The sequence below is a fragment of the Empidonax traillii genome, unplaced genomic scaffold, assembly GCF_003031625.1.
Source record: "Empidonax traillii isolate 1590-97213 ecotype Southwest subspecies unplaced genomic scaffold, ASM303162v1 scaffold527:size1067160, whole genome shotgun sequence".
NCBI lineage: Eukaryota > Metazoa > Chordata > Aves > Passeriformes > Tyrannidae > Empidonax > Empidonax traillii.
Window position 1 is genome coordinate 62,337 of NW_020955720.1, and position 21,361 is coordinate 83,697.

The window sequence follows — 21,361 nt, forward strand, 5'->3', positions numbered from 1 at the left end:
TGGAGAAGAGAAAGTATTTCTCAGGCTTCTTTACCATTTTGGTTCATACATATACCCACAAAACAAACTGTTACCCAGAAATGAGAAATTTATTTTAATCCCCACAATTGGTGACTATACTCTTCCAAGCGGTGGTGGTGGGGTCATTTACTTGCTGCCTGGATGCTGAGTAAGGGCAGGGCCAGGCAAAATATCAATAATGCTTCCTCGTACGAGTACCCAACAAATTGCCCCTAGGAAATAAAATGATCTTATTTCTTTCGGGAGGTGGCTGCAGTGAAATAGCATTATTTGTACTTTGAAGTTTTCCCAGCTGGAAGAATCTTTATAGCAAAACTGAATGACAGATTTGCTACTGAACTTCCTCTTAATCCTAATGGGCTTTCAGCATTTCCTATCCAGTGTCAGTTTATAGACAGAGTCAGGCCTCAGAGCCCCCTTTCTAAGCATAGCCTTAAAAATTGTTTCTTCAGGTAGTCAGTCCCACCAGGAGTGGAGCACAATCCTGTGTCTGTGAAGAGAGAGCCTATGGTTCCCAGGCAGCCCAGTAACGCTTCACATCTCAGCCTCTCTGCAGGATGGTGCCCAAGGAGTGGAACACCTGCCAGTTCAGCTGCTGCTCCTCTACAAACCTTTGTGGTAAACATGGTCTTAACTTTTGATGCAGTGAGGTCTTAACCAGCAAGGCTATGATGACACGTTAGTCAAGAGACAGAGTTAAAAATAACCACTCAAAAGAGATGCCTATTGTAGAAATACAATATTGCTCGAGATAGTCTCATGTAGGTGATATTTTCTCTGCCACTAAACTGGTAAGTGCCTGCTTAAGCACTGAATCACAACTGATTTCATCAGCTACTTGGGTGCTGTGCTGCAGTATGACCTAAAACTTATACGTGGGTGAGTTGACCCCAGCTGTGAGTTAGGGGCTTAATGAAACAAGAGCTGCCATCAAATAAGATCCCAAGCAAAAGCCAAGGATGGGACAACAGCAAGAGGAACAAGAGCTGGGGAAGGAGTACATGTACTGCACTGTTCCAGCTTGCTGGCCCTGAGAGCTTCCCATTCTCTCTCCTCTTTCTCCTGATTCCTTCTCCCCAGCCATGAGTGTTTCCCCACTTTAGACGTGCTCTTCAGACAGAGCATCTCAGCTGATCAAAACAGAGGGCTTGGCTCTCCTTTGTAGAAAGCTTAGCAGCTAGTGCTGCTCTCGGCTGCCTGTGTCCCCTCACCCATAGGGACACAGCAACAGCCCCTTCCCCTCTGCTCTCCTCCTGGTGGGCCTGGGGCCTCAGCCACGTGTCCTGCCAAGCCCCCCTTGCATACGCTCATACCCTGAGGGCGCTGCCCTCAACTCCTGCTCCCTGCCCCCTTCCCTGATCAACGGCTTTCTAATAGAGCCACTGTTTCTCTACTCCTCCTTCTGTAAATTTAAATCCTGCTCACTAGTACTGCTGACGTCCTCCTGGCCCACCTCTTGACTCCCCCTCCCTGCTTCAAGCCCACTTCCCTCCAGTATAAAAGCTACAAGCCCCCATCAGCCGCCCTGCTTCTACTTGGAGCAGTGACTACCTGAGAAGCAGCTTTGGTGCAAACAGGTGAGTGCTTCCCTCTGTCTGCTTCAGTGCTTGTCCAGGCTCTTGCTGGATTTCCTCTTTTTGGGCTTTAGCTTACCTACCCTAACATACACAGCTGTGCTCTGTGCTGAGTGACTTTTGTCCAGTTTTGTAGCAAAGGAGACTGTGCTGAGGCAGTGTGGCTGAGCCCTCAGGCAGTGGTGTGTCCCTGCATGGAGACCACAGGCAGGAACCTCCAGTGCAACCCTGCGCCTCTCGTGCCACTCAGCCCTGAAATGGGCCATGGTCCCAGGCCTGGGTTCACCCAGGGTCTGACCTCTCCTGGGTACTTCCAGGATTGCTTTTGAACATTCACGTTTGCATTGCAGGAGGTGTACACAGCCGCTGATCTCCACTAAGATGCTGGTTTGGGGATTAAAGAGTTAATAGCACCTTGTTTGGGGTTTAAAGAGCTAATAGCACCTTTGTCTTCCAAGGACGACCATGGTAGGTTTGTACCTGATGGATCTGCAGCAGAGCTTGGGTTTTATATGCTGAGAGTCCCTGTGTGCCCAGAGGCAAAGCCGGGCTCGTCTCCCGCTCCTCATGTGAGGCAGACCCATGGCAAGCTGTGACACCGCGACTTCACTGTAACTTTATTTGTGGCTTTAACTTTCCCCTCTCATGTCAATGGAAGTTGCCAGACTACTGTCACAGGTGTTGCTCAGCCAAAATTTAAAGACTTACTCTGCTTAGGCACCAAGTAGAACTGGCAGGTTGACCAAATAGCAGCAGTGCCGAATTTTGCTGAGATCCAGGAGTAAAATTATTCCTGAAAGTTTTGTGTCAAGTTTTGTTGCAAATAGTCGGTTTTTAAATTTTTTGATGATTATTTAATGGTTGAAAATGGATGGTACACAGAGTGACTGTATGAGGTCTTGTTTTGTTCAGCTTTGCCTTCAAAAGAAAGCTGCAGGTCTGACTGCATTTTAATTAAAGGCTCAACCAGGTTTTCCATGTGCCTTTGCTGTGCTGCCTGTTTGGTGTGCTTAGGAGCATCTCACATTAAAGATTTTCCTTCCTGCTCTGCCTGTACTGAAAGCAGGCTATGATTTTGGCAGCAATAGGAGATTGCTCCCACTTGTACATAAGGAGAAGCCTCTGAGTAGTCACAGTTGAGAGGATTTTTTTATAGCTTTGTGCTTATGTATCTTCTGTAACTGATGCTTAAGCAAACAGGGGTCCTGCTGACTTCTGTTGGAGCGGCTCCAGGCTGTCAAATATATTAGCAGATCTAGCATGTTACAAGACAGACTGTCCTGGCATGTAAGGTGGGAGAACTGCTACAAGGAAGCTTATACAAAATGCCAGAGACAGCGGTAACCCAAGTCTGAGTTCCTTCACCTTCTGGATGCAGTTTTCCCAGCTTAGCACTTTTTGTTCTGCCCAGCCTGTCCCGTGAGGAGACGGGAGGCATTTCTCATTCAGTTCCAACTGGGTGCATTTACAGGATTGAGACATCTATCAGTGGAAACCATAACTGCAAATTGTACTTTTGCACTCTGGGTGTGATGATACAGGAGGATCATTCTCTTTCATACTGACATGCATTTAGTTGTAAGAAGACTGTGTAAAATGCAATGTTAGACACATTTTACAAGTGAGGAAAGGATGCTGGAGGTAGTGGCTGAAACACACTTTGGTGTGTTTTAGACGCACAGAAGTAAGCAGTGAGCTCAGGGCCAGGACTTGACTGTCCTGTGAAACCATGTCAGGGGCTTTCACTGCTGGAGAGAAAAACTTCTTTTGCCTCAGTAGATGGCTCACTGCATAGCCTTGACCTTCAAAGAGAAATGCCCAGGACATCCCCAGCATCAGTGTTCCACAGGACTTAGAGCCAAGGAACGGCTGTGTTGGATAGGAGCCCTCTGTTACAGCTGACGTGTTACTTCACCTTCAGAACTTTAACTCACGTGTGTTCCCCATGTTCGCTTTTCTCCTTACAGCCTTCCCACCACTGCTCTGTCATGTGGCATCCGATCTCCTGGACACCACGTGCCCAGCGGTCACCAAACCGCTTAAAGCTGGTCACTGTCTATGTGCTGGTGCTCTTGGTGTCACTCAGCTTTGCTTCAGGACAGAGCAGGCCATTTAAACATCAGATAGACAACAGAAGTAAGTATGAATCTCACCTGATGTAATGGTGGCTACGCAGTCTCTGCTGCACTGAGGGATCAGGGTTGGGCTGTCAGGCGAAGTTCAGCAGCAAATCCATGTAGGTTGGTGCCCAGTGCTTCCATTTAACACTTATCAGTGCACATTCAGAACTTTGTGTCTTTCTCACAGCCTTTAATTAGCCAAGGCAAGTAGCATTAGTGTTGATAAATATCAGAGAAGACACTAATGTGCAAAAGATAAGAAAATGTAAGGTGGTATACATCATATATTTAAGCACCAACTTTTCAGCTGTATTCTGTAGACCTGACGTAGTTCACAACCACTTCTATATAACGAGAAACCAAGGGCCAGAAGCTTAAGTTCAATTTACAGACATCTTCATTTCTGTCTGGGAGCACAAGTTGTCTGAAAGTCCCAGTACAAGTAGCTGAAGTGTCTCCATTTAGAGACGCTGTGAGAAAATGAGGCTGGCCAGGTGAGGGACAATACCATGTGTCTGAAGTAAAAGCTTACACACAGTCCGTAAGATTTTTGAGAAAATTGTATCAAGAATTCTCGTCTTTCCCTAAAGAGCAAAGACTGATAGTTGTATGTGGAGTGGGAGAAAGGGTGTGTGTGGAACAAGGTGCATGGGCTCTCAGGAACACATCTTTCCCCATTAAAGAGGGCTAGAGTCGTTGGGAAGCTCAGATTTTAGGTACATGGGTGAAAAAAAAAAAGTTACTTGGGTTTTGTTGGGTAGGAGGCTGAAAGACTTAAAAGATATACTTATGGAGAAATCTAAAGGCAAAGTGAATTTTTTATTTTCTCTGTTAAAGCATCAAAATGCACTGGGGAAAATCCTCCTGCCTTGCCTAAGACTTTCATATCACTGGGACGATATATAATGTGCTTAAATTGTAGTCTGTTACTGTTCCTGACAGTTCTCTGGCTTCGGAATGATTTGCCATTTCCTTGGGGTGGGATCATCTCCAGCACGTTGTAGAATTTCCCTCTTGCTATATCTTAGTCTTTTAATAGAACTATACCCCTCTCCACACCTGTTCCAGAACTGCACTAGACTACAAAAATAAGTCAAGTGTCAGATGCTTTAAAAGGAAAAAGAAGTCACTCATAAAACAATTTGCTAAGTGAACAATAATTAACTTTTAATGTTTACCCCTCACATAGGAACCCCTTCTGCAATGCAGTGGATTTGTTAGCTTGTAGAAATAGTGTACCTGGTACACATTGCACAAAAATCTGATGGATAATTTGGCATATGTTAAAAATACAGGTTGCAGACCAGATGGATGAAAATTCATTTTGCGTCTGAATCCTCTTCTTTCGCAGTCTATACATAGAAAGCAATTCTCAAAGGCACCAGAAAGTTGTGTGTCTGGCTTCAGCCTTGTTTTTTCTTGTGGGCTACATCCTCAAGATGTTCAGGAAACCCTGCCTCTAAGTGCAGTGGTAGATGCTTCACTGACTGCTTTGAATTCCAGGTCCTGAGATTGATCCTTTTTGGTATGTGGGCCGTGGGGTTCGTCCCATCGGCAGGTTTGGAAAGAGGCAGCTGAGAAGCAGCCGTGGCAGCCTCAGGCCTGGGAGCAGACACCTGGATTTCATCTGGAATGCTCTGTGGGAGCAAAAAACGTTGGACAAGGACTGGTGACCTCTGTTCCCCAAGGTGGTGACCCAGCCTCTGTTCTTTGAATTGTGCTCTGTCCTGCACCTCAGACCTGCAGTTCTGCTTTTACCAGCAATCCCACGCTGCTCTTCTTTTTGCTCCTTGTGCAAGTTCACTCAAAAAGAAACACGGTCAGGGTGCAGGTAAAAGACAATGCATGGACATAAGCACCGAGCGCCGCCACAGCTTACAAAAATGTTTCTTCCTTGTGCATCCCCACCAACCTTCTGATGCTGTTCACTGTAATGTTAGGGTTATCCAAAACCAACACAGCTTTCGGGCTGGGATTTAAACTTCGCAGTGTTAAATGTATCATGAAACCCTCCTGTCACATTTCCAAGTCAATGGCTGTTGATATGTAAAAATAAAAAGCAATGGTTGGAAGACAGATAAAAGGCTCTCACTGATTTTAATGTACCTTCATGCATTAATGGAATGAAATGCTTGTTCTCTGTGTGCAGCTTTTATAGAGATTGTTAACATCCACTCATAAGAATGTTGCCCTGAACTACCCACTGGCCCTTCATGATTCTTCCTGTACTGCTGGAGAGATGTATTAATGAACAAAGAGGAGCTCCTATCAAAGATAAGTATTTTCCCCTACAAGGAAAAAAAAAAAATTGGCTAATTGAACTCCTTGGAGTAGTTTTGTGCCTAATGCATATAATCATGCACCATTATCCGAAGGGGGTAAAGGCTTGAACTACCTGATTACCTTTAAAACAATGTAGTTGTTTCCAAGTACCTTATCAGAGCAAGCTAAAGTCATTCTTTGAGGATCACAAGCCATGTACCATCTACTACGTTAATCCACATCAATAAGCCCGGGGCTGTGGCTCAACACTCGTGTTTACTCACGTTAATATAACCCTTGTTATATTAATTTCATAAGAAGTGTTATTTACCATATGTTTAATGTCGGTTAATAACTACTAGCAGGAATAATGATGTTTAATCTATGGCTTATATCCAAAAGATATAGTTTACAATTTAGGTAATGACCGATAGTTAAATACAGGCCATGAATCATTCTGCAAAAGACAAAGTAGAATGAACTTCCACTTCTAGTTGTGCTTTGCTAGAATTACTACTAAAATTGAACAGTGATTGAATTACCCATTGCAGATATCTTAACCCTTTTTTCTCTTTGCAAATGGTCTGTCAGCAAGGGATAGATTTTTATTATAATAAGGTAGTTATTACCATTTGTAGTATCTGCTGACCCAATGTGTTACTTAAAACATGCTAGTTTTAATGAATTCTTTCATGATAGGCAAGATACGCTGATAATTATTTTGATAAGCATTGATTACATAGGTCTTTGGAAATATGAGATTAGGATGATTGGCAGGGTTCTTGCTCAGATTTTGTAGCAATCCCAAAGAGACTTAAAGAAATTCCACCTGAGAAACTGTTTGAGATGGTAGTTCACCTAACAGACTTGATATTTTAGAGAAGACTAACCATCAAATGCTCCTGACACAATTCCTCTCACTCCAGCCCTAAGGAAGGGAGCCTGAACTGAGTGTGTCCCCTTCCCCTCGGCAAACCGTGGTACCTCTGTGGAGCTGCCCCTCTCCCAGGTGCGTGCGTGGCTGTATGTTCTGCACTCCTCCTGGCCAAAGTGCACATCAATTGAAACAACAGAGAAGAACTTTTTGGTTTTCTTTATGAATCAAGTCCTTGAAAAGGCATTCTTTTCATAAATCGCTTTTACTCTTTTATAATTTCTCTTGACATATAATTCTTGGTGAGTATGCAGATAACAACAACAAGGCAAGCTTAATATTCACTCAGACTTAATCAAATAGATCATATAGTCTTGATTTTACCCATTAAAATATTTTCATTTATAAAAATTAATCATATTATAAATATTAACACTAAAGATTGAAATCACTTGATGATAAAATAATTCTTTGTGTGCTATAACATATGTTTTTATGATTTTTTTAAAACAGGAAATTATATCTTTGCACGTATTTGGCACAATAAACATTTGTAAAAATTCAAATGCCTTAGAGCAGGTGGGATTTTTTTAAATTTTTTTTTTTTTTTTGCAATGCCTACACAGTACACATTTTTCTGTCAAAGAAGACTGAATATTTTAACATTGTAACACGATAATAGTTGCTTTTCATGCCTCTTAAGGAAAATGACCTATTCCAAACTTCATTGGCTTGTTTAAATCACACTAACAGAACAAAAGCCAAAGAATTATTCTATTAAAATTAGTCATTTCTGTATTGATATTACATACACAATATTAGTTATTATTTATTAGACGAATATGCAGACCAACCACCGTTAATGACATTTCATAACACGCATACCTGCATAAACCAGAACCTGGGAATGTATTGTATACGTACACAAGAACAGTCAATGGAGGAGGAGACTGAATAACAAAAAAAGTACTAGGCATCCTACTCTGTTTAATCTCCTTTACTGGATTGCATATATAAATAAAATCTATTTGTTTTATGTATATATTTATATATTAAACAGAGTGGGCCAAATTCTGCCCCTGACATCTGTGCAAACCAATTTTAGAGAACCAGTTTTGTGTGAGAGTAAAAGAAGGCCTAATTTCACCCAGAATGAACACATTGGGTCAGATCTTGGGCAGATGGAAATTCCTTGAAGGGATGGAATGACACTTATGCATTCTAGATGGGAAGATGGATGTATTTATTCCAAGGGTTCCTTACATGCAGCTGGACATCAGAGTATGACAAGCTAGATGTCAAGTATGGGTAGCAGATTTGCATCTGGCACCATTTTTCCAACCAACCTGTCCAGCCATTCCTTGTCTTCCCCACTTGCCCCTCTAAATGCAGCCTAGTCAGGAAATTTGCCCAGTTTTGCCCATAATTGCCTAACCACAGACATTTCATGGCCTGGTGTCTGAGGGGACTGCTTTCCTGCTGTATGGCAGGTAATGTGGCACTCTGCTTGTGGGTGTTCACTGGGAGCCCAAGGAAAGAAGGAACTCTCTGCCCTCCCTGGTACCCAAGGCTCTCAGGAGAGCTTGCCACTCCTCAGTGCTGAGGGGGAACTTGCCAGCCTGTGCCCTTTTTCACAGCATATTTCATGCCAACCTGCTCTGCCACCTATGTGGAAGGCAAGGGATTCACTAGCTTATCACCTCCTCTAACTACCTCCTTTGTATTCTTCAGAGCATAAAATACCACAAATTAGCGACGCCCTTCCCCAGGTGGGTGAGATGAACACCCTGTAAGCAGCATATTCCCCTCCAGGGCTTCTGCTCAAGGGTCTTCCAGTTTGACTCACCTTTTAAAGGTCTCAAGAAATGAAAGAAGAAATATTACAATTCACAATCAAATTCAGAGTGGTCCAGTGGTAGTGGGGTACATGTGGCACCAGCAACAGGATCCAGCTACTCTGTGTTGGCTACAGACTAGTAAAGGAAGAGATTTCTGGGCTATTTGCTCAGAAATTTGCCCCCTTCTCAGAAACACCAGGGAACATTAGAAAGGAACCTCTTAAAGGCTGCAGTCACTCTACAACCACCAGTCAGTCAGCAGAGATCTCATCCACAACACTTTTACTTTCTTTTTCCAATCTTAAAGGTTTGGACAGAATTTATTCTGAACTACAGTGTGGTTGGCCACTGTCAAGTGGACAATGCTACCAAGAAGAACAAGACATACAGAGGTGTTGGTTTCACAACAGGCTTCAGATGTTTCCAGACACCAGGATCATAACTCAACAGAAACCTGGTCCACATGTGTGGCCACCAACTCATGGTTCAACATGACATCCATGCTCGCCATGCCACCAAGAGCAATCTACCTAGCTCTAGAGCATTTAATCTGCCAAATGTACCCTCAGTGAACAGAGAAGACTTTGCACATCACATCTCCTCCTACAAACCCTCTCAGAACTTCCACTGACTCCCCGGGAGCAGAGCTAGGTACACTGATTCTCCACACCCACCATGCAGCTGAAAAGCAGCACACACTGCACAGAATTGTTCTTATTGCTCAACAAGACAGATGCCTACGTGAATAGTAAGAGACCAGCAAATCTGGATCACAGGTCTGCTTTGGCAGATAATTTGGCCTATAATTATGACTGATTGAGTGTACAAAAACATACTGCAGTTTAAAGACAACATACTTCAGTACAATCAATAGGGAGAAAAAGTGCATCTTAAAATGTGGAGCCTTGCTTTTGAAACTCAGCATCCTGTCTAGAGTCCCATGAGAACTTTAAGGCAGAGTTTCCTGTAGCAGATCACAATGCTGAAGACTTGGACAGCTTTCTCAGTGAGGTATCCAAATGAAGCCCTATAATTGAGGCTCTGGGTTCTTGAGGGTCCATTTTCAGCTGGACATACACAATGGCTGTTAAATAAAGGCACTCTAGTGTACAGCCTTAGGCAGTGTGTTATTGGCAGTAGGGAAGTGTAAATTTAGTACATCACAGCAGATCCTATAGCAGGTTCCTAGAACAGAGAAAGACAGAAAAGAAACCATGAGTGAAACACAAAGCAAGCCTGCTGAAGCTCCATAGAGTGAGGTCCTTCCCCTTCCCACATATCCAGTGTCAGATTGCTTCAGGACAATCAGTGTTTTCCCTTTATCCCTATACGGCTGTGGTACAAGAAATGATTGACACCTGTCCAGTGGAGCCTATTTGTTCAAATCCTGCAGAGAAATACATGGCCTAACTACCGCTTAAATTCCACTTAGGCAACACTGGAACATTTCTCAGCAACTAGTGAGAATCAAGGTGACTCTTACCTGCCAAGTTACAGCATGCAGCCGGTTCTATGAGGTGCTGTTTCAGAAGTCTGAATTGCAGGGGACCACTAATTTATTAATTAATCTGTTTAAAAGTAAGGGTAGAACATTCCTGGAGAGCTGGCAGCCAGGTTCATTTTCACAGGCTGACATTCAGGAGCTGCTATGTTATGTGTATAGTTGGACATCTTCCAGGACACTGGTCAGATTTGTTTAGAGCTGCCTCGGCACTCTCTATTTTTTTTCCCCTCAAACTATCAAGAGATGTTTTGTGAAGATGCTGGAATATAGCTGCCTACACACATACTGCTATCTCTCTATTTACTGCTTATAACAGAGTTTTAAAAACATTTACCATTAAGTCCTTGGCAGTGCTCTTCCTCTCTTTAGTTCTTTGTGTTAGAGATCCTTGAAGCATGAAGTTTCTGTTAAAGGTTCTGACAGTGGCAACTGGAGAACTATCTATTGTTTCACCTGAGAAAGATGCAAAAAGGGAGATTTTTCACATAAGAGATTGAAGCAGATGTAAAAGTACTCACGAAGAGTCACAGCTTCCAGAGAGATAAAACTTCCCCTAAGACGAATGAGGAAAGATGGATTTTATTTAAATTAAAAACAGCAGGCTGTGGTACTCCAAATTTATTAAAGTTTGAGACTATGTCAATCTGTGGAATTACAGAAGAGTAATGCAAGGTGAATCAGGCCCTAGAACTGAGATAATGCACTATGGGGCTAAAAAAAAAAAAAAAAAACCAAAAGGAGAAAACATAAAAGGAAAAAAAGCACTTTATTTTATGAAGCAAATTCACAGCCATTGCCTAACATACCAGGAACATTGCTGAGCCACATCCTCTAGACTGAAATCAGCAAACACAGGCTTTAAGAAAGTGGTGGATTGTGGAGGGTGGCACCTGCCTTTCGGTAAGTAAACACTTCGACCACTTAGGTGTCACAAACTACTCCCAGGCATGCTGGAGGGGCAGTATGCCTCTTGCAAGTATTCAGCATTCCTCATTTTCTTTTTCCAGCCTTCTGCCTCTGTTCCTGTTTGTTTGCCACTGTCACAACTCTCACTGAAGAGAAAGTGGTGATGTTTTTTAATATGACAAATGGGTATATTGTATAATGCATGTACAATGGAAAATGAGGCGGATGGACGTATTTAGGCTTTTATTTTGTAATGCAATCCTTTCTCTACTTTGCTGAACCATACAATATATTGAACTTCTTATAAAGAGAGTCTCTCTCTCTCTCTAATGTACATAATAATCGAAGCGCACCTTTTATTGGTGGAGCTGGAAGTTTTCTCCTCTGCTGTCTTGATGTGTCTATGGTATGCATCTGTAAATAACACATATGCATTACTCAACTCCATTATAGAAAAAGAGGCAAGATTTCCCCAATGTATTTTTGAATACTACATAATGTTCTGGCACCTGGTTTGTTTGCTTTTGATCCCGTTTCCTTGTCAGGCGAACACAGGGAGCCACGTTCAAGCCTGCAACAGTGAGAGCTGATATTCTGCTCTCAATATCTGAAATCTTCAAAGAAAATAAAAGAGAGAGACAGACAGATGGGGAGGGGGGAGAAGAAGTTTTAAAATTACTGTGGATGCCACTACTAAAATATATAACCCTCCCCCAGTCAAATCCTCTTTAATAAAAAAATTTAAACAGATGGCTAACTTCTTCAGCAATTCTGACACTTCCCTGAATTCTTTAGTCCTGATATTAAAAGGGGCTTAATTTGTTAGTAAAGATGGAGTAAAAGAACAATCCAACCTACCTTGTGAATCCAAAGAAGAGGCATTTTACTCCTTTTGAGGAAAAAAAGAAAGGAGGAGAGAAAACCTGCATCTGCCATCTCCCAGTTACCTTTGGCTGCATAGTCACAATTTCATTCAAACTGTGTTTTTCAAAGGCTACATTCAAAGAATGACTTCATGGGACACATTTCCTAACTCAAAATTATTTCATGCAAAGTACATCCTCTGTCACAAAATCTAAACATTTGATCTTAAATACTTATAATTTAAATGTATATGTATATTAAACACAATCATGCAGGCACACACTATATAAAAACACTGAACGGAAAACTAATTGTTTGGGGGAAAGTAGTCTGATATTGAGAGTAGTGGAAACAAGTGCTGACAAAAGGGAAAGAAGTATCAAAGAAGTCAGACATATAATCTGACTCCTGATTCACCACAACACATGAAGCTGTTCACTCTGCAGAAGACCTTTCATTGGCCTCCTTGTATAGCTTAGGCCTCTCTCCTCCTCACCTGTCACCTCCATTAACAGATTTAGAAAACAATGACCAAAGCCAACAAAACATCACTGCCAGTTTGCCAACTCGTGTGACAATGCACTTCTGGCATCAGGGAGATGTCAGACTCTCAGATTATTGCTCAGTCCTGAATTGAGCAAGCTTCTGCTGAGTAAAATCACCGGCTACTTCCTATTAGACCCTGTCACAGGCAGTTCAGGGTGTGCTGCTGGATACAAACTGGTCAGTGAAATCACTGGCAGTGACACTGAAAGCAGTGTCAGCACCCTGAGGTCTGGCAGTGTTACCTTGTTCAGCTTTTAGCACCCGATCACGATGTGTTCTTCTGAGCCTTAGAACTTCTGAAGCCTGCTAGAGTGATGCTAGATTGCATGCCACAAAACCTAGTGCCTTTGGGCTGGGATGTGTGCTGCTTAGCACCTAAATCCCAAGGCAGGCTTGCAAGTGCCAGGCCCTGTGCTTGGCTCAGCCTCTGCCATCGGCCTTTGTCGGTAGAAAGCCACCAACACTGGCTTCTTTTGGGAAGTGCTTTACGACTTGCTGATTAGATAGACTGCCTAAGACTGCGTTTGCAGTCTGACCACAGCCAAACACGACACAGCGCGAGGGCCGTGTGAGCTGCCTGGCAGCAAGGAGTTGTTCAGTGTTAGCATTGCCAACAACAGGCTGTTGCACCCCCATGTCCAAAAACAAGCCGAGGGAATAAATAAACAAACAGAGTACATCCATCTGGGCTGAGTTACATATCTCAGTTACGCTTTGCTCAGCTCATGTGATGCAGTCAGCATCCTTAAATCATCAGACCACTGCAGTACAAAAGAATATTCCAAGTAAGTGCGTGTGGTGAGGTGAGTGCTAGGCAAGGCAGTGGGAAAACTGCAGATAGGGAGGAGCTGCTGTCCTCACCTGAAGCTCTGCATGATGAACCTGGGCAGCTGCTGTGGCCACCTGATCCTCCAGATCGGCCAGCTCAGATTCTTCAGTAACACTGCTGATCTTGCGTGCGGCGTCTTCCAGGTTGGTGAGCTGCCCCTCCAGCCCATACACCGTGCTGGCTGTCAGGTACACCTGCAGGGCCAAAGCAGGGAGAGATGTCAATGACTTCTGTTTTGTGGGCATGGAGGTTTGAGCAAACTGCATTTTCCATGATACCTTTCAGTTTCCCTGCTTGCTAACCCACCCATTGCAGGGAGACTTGCCCGGCAGGAGAAAGGCACGGGGGAATAATCTGAAGCACACACACCCACAAAGAGAAGGGAGGAATGAGGTGGCTGCATTACAAATTTCATAGGTGCTACAATGGTATTCCAAAACGTATTTGTTCCAGATTGATCAGCAAGGAAAAAAGCTGAAAAGTTTGCTTTTTCAATATTGATATTCAGTTGCACAACAAATCCCCTAAGTCTATAAGGGAAAATCAACAGATCACGCCTCACATAAAGCTGTGTCTATTAAAACACGCCTAATGCCTTCTAACAATCAAAGGTGCATGAATAACTGTTCAGCAGCACACAATTACTAACTTCCTATAGTCTAATTGTGCTTACATGTATAACGGTTTTCCTTCCCATACTTCTCTCACCCAAATATACAGCAGCCAAAACCTTCCCACCTCCTGGGCCTTTTAGTGAATCTCTGGAGGATCAATAGACTTATCTGGGCCACATAAGACAGAATTAGTGACTTTCTAATTTAGAGTTCTTCTCTGAAAACAAACAAGTTTTAATATTTTGGTCCACCTACGATACCTATGATAATTACAGCTAAAGGTTTCATTTTCCATTTAGCTCCTCAGAGCAATAATTCATGATACACTGCATTTTATTGTTTCTTTTATTTCACAAAGAAATCTAAGGTACATGGCTGGATGGAGGTCTTTGGTTTTTAGAAAAGGGTAATTTTCAAGCATTAACTTTTGGCATCTGTGCTTAAGACTGTGCAGAACCATGTGAAAATACTGTACTTTCTGCCTATTTACTATGTTAGCCAAGAGATTATTTCCACGAGGCTGGTAACAGCACAGTGGAAATGAAATATATATTCCGATTTTCCACATTAGCAGCATCACTAACTGTAACAGCAGTAAAGACTGTGTTGCTACAAAACTAGCATGAATTAAACATGTTCTGTGACAGACTTTATCGTTCTGGGGTCAAGCCAACAGAATCTACAGCAGATCTTTGAGCCAAAACCTTCATTTCATACATGTCTTTCACTCCAATTATTGTATCTGCCCACAGTTCCTAGATCATGCAGTCCTTTGACATAGCAGGTATTCAAATGATTTCTGGCCATGCTGTGATTTTATGGATCAAAAGGGCTGAAGAATGACCAGATTAAAATTTAATCATTTACTTTTTATTATTTTTCTATTTCATTATTGGTTCTTAATTGCTTGCAAAAGTATTTTTTTTCCTTGCATCAGTTGTTTCAAGGCATAAATGTAGATAGGGTTTTTTTCATGCATGTGACTTTCCTAAGAAACAAATTCACTATATCTGTACAAATTGCATCTTGTAAGAACACAAGCTAAGTGCAGGCATGAAATCTTTGGAAAAGATATCTAGAACAAATAAGTGATCTCATTTAACATTTTTGCTGAAGTACTTGGAGACACAGGTGGTCCATAAAGTTAACATGCTGATTTAAATAAAAATGATCCTGGTTTTGTGGGTTCTAATTATTCTTTCCATTCATTTAAATGATATATCTTTGTGGTAAGACATACCACACATACTTCAGATTAAAAGGCAAATTTTTTTAAAATTTCTCTGTCACATCTAAAAGCTCAGAGAAAGAAGAAGAAGAAAGATTTTGAACAGAAGTATCTTTAGAAAATCAAAGAAAAGCTGCATTTAAATGCTGTACCAAAAATCTCTGCACAGTAAGATGTAGTTTTTAAGAGGGGGGAAAAAAATCCAAAGAAAACAGGACTGATAGAAAAATGTGGAAAAGGAAGGTCATCAATGTTTCTGTAACTCAATCAGCCACTACATTCAATAAATTTTAACGAACCCTTTCCATCTAGATCTAAAGAAAAGATTTTTCTAAAAATATTCTCTTTACCTCAACAATTGGTGCACTTCCCAGCAGCAATGGTGTCCTTGCAGGACTCCCCTAAATGATGCTCTTATTTATACAATCACATTCAGATGGTGGAGATTTATTTTATCACCATTTATGTACAGCTTCCACTAAATCCCGGCCTTGTGTGGGTACAGGTGGCCCTACATTCTCCACACTGATGCATGCACAGTCCCCAAAATAGAGACAGCAAAAGTGAATAGTGTCTATAAACACCCAGATCCTCTTCCAGAATTTACTGCAAAGAGGATGTGCTGCATGCGATGGGAAAAGTTATGGATTCCTGGACTTCTAAAGGCTCTTTAACTCTACCAAAGAATGTGGTGGTGAAATCTTGAAGCTGAGAAGTTTTTGCCACCTACTTCATGTCCTGTGTGTGACAGAAAGATGTACTGTGGGGGTACAGCAATGCTAAACTGGATACTTTACGAATTCTGCAGGTAGCTGAGAGATATTTTGCAGTGAGGGCAACACCAAAGCAAGGAATGCTCAGCCTCAGTGCCTGCTTTCTGCTCCATGAGAAATGCTTGGCCCAAATGAACGACTAGGGGCCACAGCACCAGAGATGCCAAAGCTCCACACGAATGGGAATCAGAGTGCAATTGGGGAAAAAAAGGAAAGCACCATAAGATAGTTTACAACACAGTTCTCTACAGAAAAAAAATGTGGGAGCAGATTTTCCCAAATTGCTCTCTGTCCTGCAGAATTTCTTAGTTTTTCTAAAGGTGTGGTCCAGCCATGACTTCCATTTTCATTCCATATTCACTCTCCTACCAGATGAATTCTGTGGTGTTTGGAGCTAGGACACTTTAGTATTTCACGGGAGAGAAGAATCTCCGTCTACTCGTCTACTTCCATTATTCTGAAAAAAATTAACTAAAGTCAGCTATAAGTTGCTGAAATCTAGGGGGTGAGAAAGAGGTCATCCTGTTAGTGTGGGCAGGGGGAAAGGTCTGAGATGGAAAAGGTTTTGGAACAGATGAAGTTAGGAGGGGTAGGACCCTAGTTTGGGAACCTCCAAACTGGAGCAGGGCTGGGAAATTTGAGCTCTGAAAAGGTGTGTGGTGAGAGGATTGGGCAGTTGTGGGAAGCTGTGACGGCTCTGGAGTGGACAGCTCCAGTGCCAGGACTGGCTTTTCCTGCCATAGATTATCCCCCACTCTGTTGTTAACCTGGGGATGATGTGGAAGTGTGTTTCTGTGGAGGAAACTGATTTTATCCCCCAAAAAGAGATCCTGTCTGAAAATTTTCTGCAGCTAAAGAAACACAGGATTTGTTTTCTTGAATTGATCAGGATGTTATAATGGGACAGCCCAGATTTCTACAAGATCTTTAAGAGCCCCTAATGAAGGGAAAAATCACTCAAATGTAATCACTTATATGTGGGAAGAGAAAATCGAAAGTTACAAGTGCACCAACTCCATTAACTGGATGCATAAAAATTTCCAATGAGTAGTGACTTCCCCCTAAGATTCAGCACTGTGCTGTCTCCTGCAGATGGCAGGGACTCATGGAAAAGGATAGATGATTTGGATGTGGCCAAACAAATGTTTGTTTAATTCAGATCCTCCAGCCTACTCTTTCTAGCAGTGCAGCAGGCAGCTTCAGCTCCCTGGGTGCTCAGCATAGTGTGCTGGGGACATGTGGAGCGAGAAAGAGCTTCTCCACTTCTCTGTGTGGCTGGGGACATGCTTTCCCCACCCACCCTTGGAATAATGAGGCTGTGCTGAGACTGGGAGATGTGTTTTCAGCCAGGCATGACACAACTGCACAGTCACACAGGTTCGGAGTTAACTTTTGAGACAGAGATTCTACATTTAATTGTAAACACCAAAGCATCCAGCTTCCTCTCCTCACAGTATTTTAAGGTATGCATAAACCCACCAACACAGTTAAGAACCTGTTGAAATTGGATTTTTGGTTCTGTTTGTGTACTTGTTTAATAACCCCAGATTAATTTTGAACATCCACTGATGCTGCTTGTGTGCTTTCCCTTTCAAGTTGGTGCACACACAGGTACAGTCACTCACACATGTGACTCTCTGACATACTGACTCATGTTCTTACGTTTTCTTCCAGTGTGGTGAGCTGCTCATCAAGTCTGACAGGGTCTGTACCCAGTGGGAGGGTCCCTCTTCCTCTGTCCTGAATGTCATCTGGGAAATCACAGGGATCGGTGGATTCTGCTATTAGTTCTTCAGTGGCATTGATGACTTTCAGGACTTCTGTAGATATGTTGCAGAGAGAGACAGCAGAGTACTTCTGTTTCGTTTACAAGAGCAGACAGAGAAAACAATAGCATTAAATTAGCACAGGGGGGTAAGATATAAAACATCTTGCTAACAGCCACAGCTTTAGCCACGCTAAAACCATATCAATGGCTAACTGCTTTGAACAGACACAAGAACCATGTAACGGAATTGGAAACTACGTCTCTTTTCCTCCCTCTCTATTTCACATATGCACACTGCTACAGCATGCAAAATAACATACACATGCAGTTCTTCTACAACGCACCTCTACAGGACGGATGGTCCAAATCTCATCCCAGAGGAGTAAACAAATATCCAGCTTTAAAATCCAAACGAGCTAGATAAAGCTGGTTTTGCAATAGTGTTTTAAAGAGGTTTTAAAACACAGTTTTCCTTTTTGGATACTGGCAAACAGATGTCTGTCATATGGAATCATCTGTCTCAGTATCCACAGGAGCCACCGCGTTGCAGATGCAAACATGGGACAGCAATCTTCAGCAGCCCTATGAGGACAGCATTTTGCTAAAATGCTTGCTACGAGTTAAATGATCACCCCAAACAACCATAGTTTGAGCTATCAGTGTGTAAACACTTGTATCTTTATTTTTAAAAAATTTCAATTTACCTTTTTAAAAAATATTTGTGAAATAAATTATATTAAATACCAAGGAAAAGCATGCAGCTTTATCCATTTTTTTAAAAAATTGAAAACGTTTTTATCATTGTTTCTTACTTGTAATTTGTAATTAACTGTCCTGATTCTGATAATTCTCAGACAGCCTTAAGCTTCAGGCCAACTTCCAATGGCAATAAAATTTCACATGATGTATCTTGAAGCACCAAGCTCAACATCCAAACAATACAGCTTGGAGATTGAGCCAAAGCTTGTAAAAGCCAATACAAATACCGTCACTGAATATATGTGCAATACCTTTAGTGCTGCTTTGCCTAAAAGAAAGTGTGGGAAGTTTAGACCAAAATTTAATTAATTTCTCAAACCTGCAATCACTTATGCATGTGAATTAGGGGCCCGACCATCTGTAAATTTTCTCACAAACAAAATATCTGCAGATCCATACTGAGGAAGCAGACAGTTGTTGGATTCTATGTAGTAAATTATATAGTACAGGAAAGTATAACTGATTAAGAATGTCTATAGGCAGGGTATAGGAGAAGTAATGTTCTTTTGATTCCCTCTAACACTGGTGGGCTAAACTGGAAAACCTCTTTTATTATCTCTTTCCTTTGATCAGCTGTCCATTTTTATGTTAGGTAAGACTCTCACTGAAAAACTACTTTTTCAGCAGCAGGTACTCAATTGTTGTGTATCAATACATTAAGGCATCTTTAGCACTGTAACTTTTCTGAATTGCAAGAAATAATTAGAAACAGGAGATTAAAGAGGAGAAGAACAAAGCAAATACAGTATGCTACAGCACTCAGACCTTTAGCTTGTTAGGACAGCCAACACAGCCCTGAACAAGCAGGCCTAGGACTCTCTTATTGAGAACAAATACTTGAACCCCATAAATAGCCTACTGTTTTTTCCATTTATTTTCACAAGTGCCAATTAGGTTAAAAACAGATCAATAATTTTATAGGACAGAAGAGGTAATCAATGTTACTTTGTTTTATCATTTGCTTCTACAAGTACCTAATTCTTACTTTATTCTGTGAGTAGTGGAAAAAAAGGAGAAAGGCCAGACACTACATTTTCTTCATCATCTTTACTGATGTATGTTCTCCATTTCAAGAACTGTAGCCTTACTTTAGTGTTTATTATTTCTTAAATTTTTATTATCCTTTGTAGTCAATGATGGATGTCCAAAAATATTAAATTAAATTAGAAAGAGGTGGTTTTATACCAGAATATGAGAATCCATATTAGTATTTTTACAACTTACAATGAAAGAGGTTTTTTTGTTTTCCAGGTAAAGTGGTCAGTGACAGAGATCTTTGTGAAATCAAGATTTTGAGTAAAAGATACTCTACCTTCTCAACAGGTAATGGATAGAGGAAAAAAAAGCTCAACAGGAAAGAACAGAATAGAATAGATTATTTTTCATTTGGAAGACAATCAGTGATCACCTAGTCCAGCCACCTGACCAATTTAGGGCTGACCAAAAGTTAAAGCACCTTGTTAAGGACATTGTCCAAAAGCCTCTTAAACACTGACAGATTTAGGCATTGATCACCTCTCTAGGAAGCCATATTTGATCAACCCAACAGTGAAGAAATGCTTCCTGAAGTCCAGTCTAAACCTCTGCAGGTGTAGAAATGTGATTTTTAGATTTTCTAGAATTTTGACCTAAGTTCTTAGTGGCAGACACAGTTCCATTTTTAAAACCAAAGATTTGTTTCCCATTAAACACTGCACAAGGCAACTAGATGAATGTTCCTAAAGCGTGGACATCATTGAAGGTATCTCAATCCCAGCCTGCAGGTATCCAGACACAGGAGTCACAACATTAAAGCTTTTCATTTAAGCTTGTGAAACATCTGCTTTTGAAGTATAACAAGGATACAGGACTAGAGTTTAAACATGGTTTGAAATACATGGCAAGCAAAATTGATTTTCCTTAGAATATATCTGGAGAGTAGATCTCCCAGAATTTAAGATCATAAGCAGTATTTCAATGTATTTAAATCTAACATTTGTGAAAATTTTCTGCTAAAGGGTATTTAGAATTCAGCTGTACCTGAGCTGTATTTTACAAAGAACCAAGAAGAGATTAATATCTCCCCGAGGGAAACATAGAATCAACACGTGGGGAGTTCAAGGGTTCTCAAATTGGAAAGACTGGATATTCAATTAATGGTTTTGCCTATTTTTTAGCTTCTTTTTTGAGCAATTGTCAAAAGCTGGTAAAACAGCCCATGTTCTTTGTAAATCTAGTGGGATATTCTAGATATAATTATTTAACACCTGTAAGGGGGAAAAACCCCAAAAGAAATTAAAAAAAAATACAAAATGAAAATATGCCCCAGGTTTTAGTACTTCACAACCGTCTTCCCTCCCACCTACGTCAATCTTAGGATTTATGAGATCATATAAAAATCCCCTCAAATTCACAGACACAAGCACACCAAGATCATCCTGGTATGTGGACATTTCAAATTGCTCTAAAGACTTCTTGGCTGTCTAATTTATCTTGCCCTTGCAGGAAAGGTCATTATTAACACACCTAAGTGATTCAGAGGGACAGACATCATGCCACGATGAAGACTCTCCTTGTCAAGCAGGTCAGAGAACTAATATGGATGTGGTAGGTGTAGAAAGCAATCTCTATCACAAATACCTAGCACAGAAAAGATAAGTGCAACCATTCTTCTCGAAACACTGTGATGTTTTCTGATTTCAACAGTGCTACCCTACTTCTGAATTAACACCAGCCCTCCCCAATCAAATTAATGCAGCATATCCAAGTTTGAATGTTTCTACTGATTATGAGAATTTCATTTTTTTTACTGAATTTGAGAATAAGGGTTTAATGGAATGAGGAAAACATGCATTTATTCTTTTTGTGATGATTAATGTCCATGGTCACAAATATGTTAAAG

General features: G+C 41.4%; 1 protein-coding gene across 3 annotated transcripts in view; it reads right to left on the minus strand.

Moving 5' to 3' along the window:
- Positions 1-7,055: 7,055 nt before the first annotated feature.
- Positions 7,056-21,361, minus strand: part of MYRIP (myosin VIIA and Rab interacting protein) — a 221,979-nt gene continuing 207,673 nt past the window's right edge. For 2 of the 3 annotated variants that reach the window (XM_027897060.1, XM_027897059.1), the window contains 6 exons: positions 17,616-17,810; positions 13,371-13,532; positions 11,609-11,713; positions 11,453-11,513; positions 10,528-10,646; positions 7,056-9,874 (listed from right to left, as the gene is read on the minus strand). In XM_027897060.1, coding sequence (XP_027752861.1) covers positions 9,842-9,874; positions 10,528-10,646; positions 11,453-11,513; positions 11,609-11,713; positions 13,371-13,532; positions 17,616-17,810 — 675 coding nt within the window. In that variant the 3' untranslated portion in view covers positions 7,056-9,841. The remainder of the gene's footprint in view (positions 9,875-10,527; positions 10,647-11,452; positions 11,514-11,608; positions 11,714-13,370; positions 13,533-17,615; positions 17,811-21,361) is intronic. The other variant, XM_027897062.1, reaches the window with a different exon arrangement.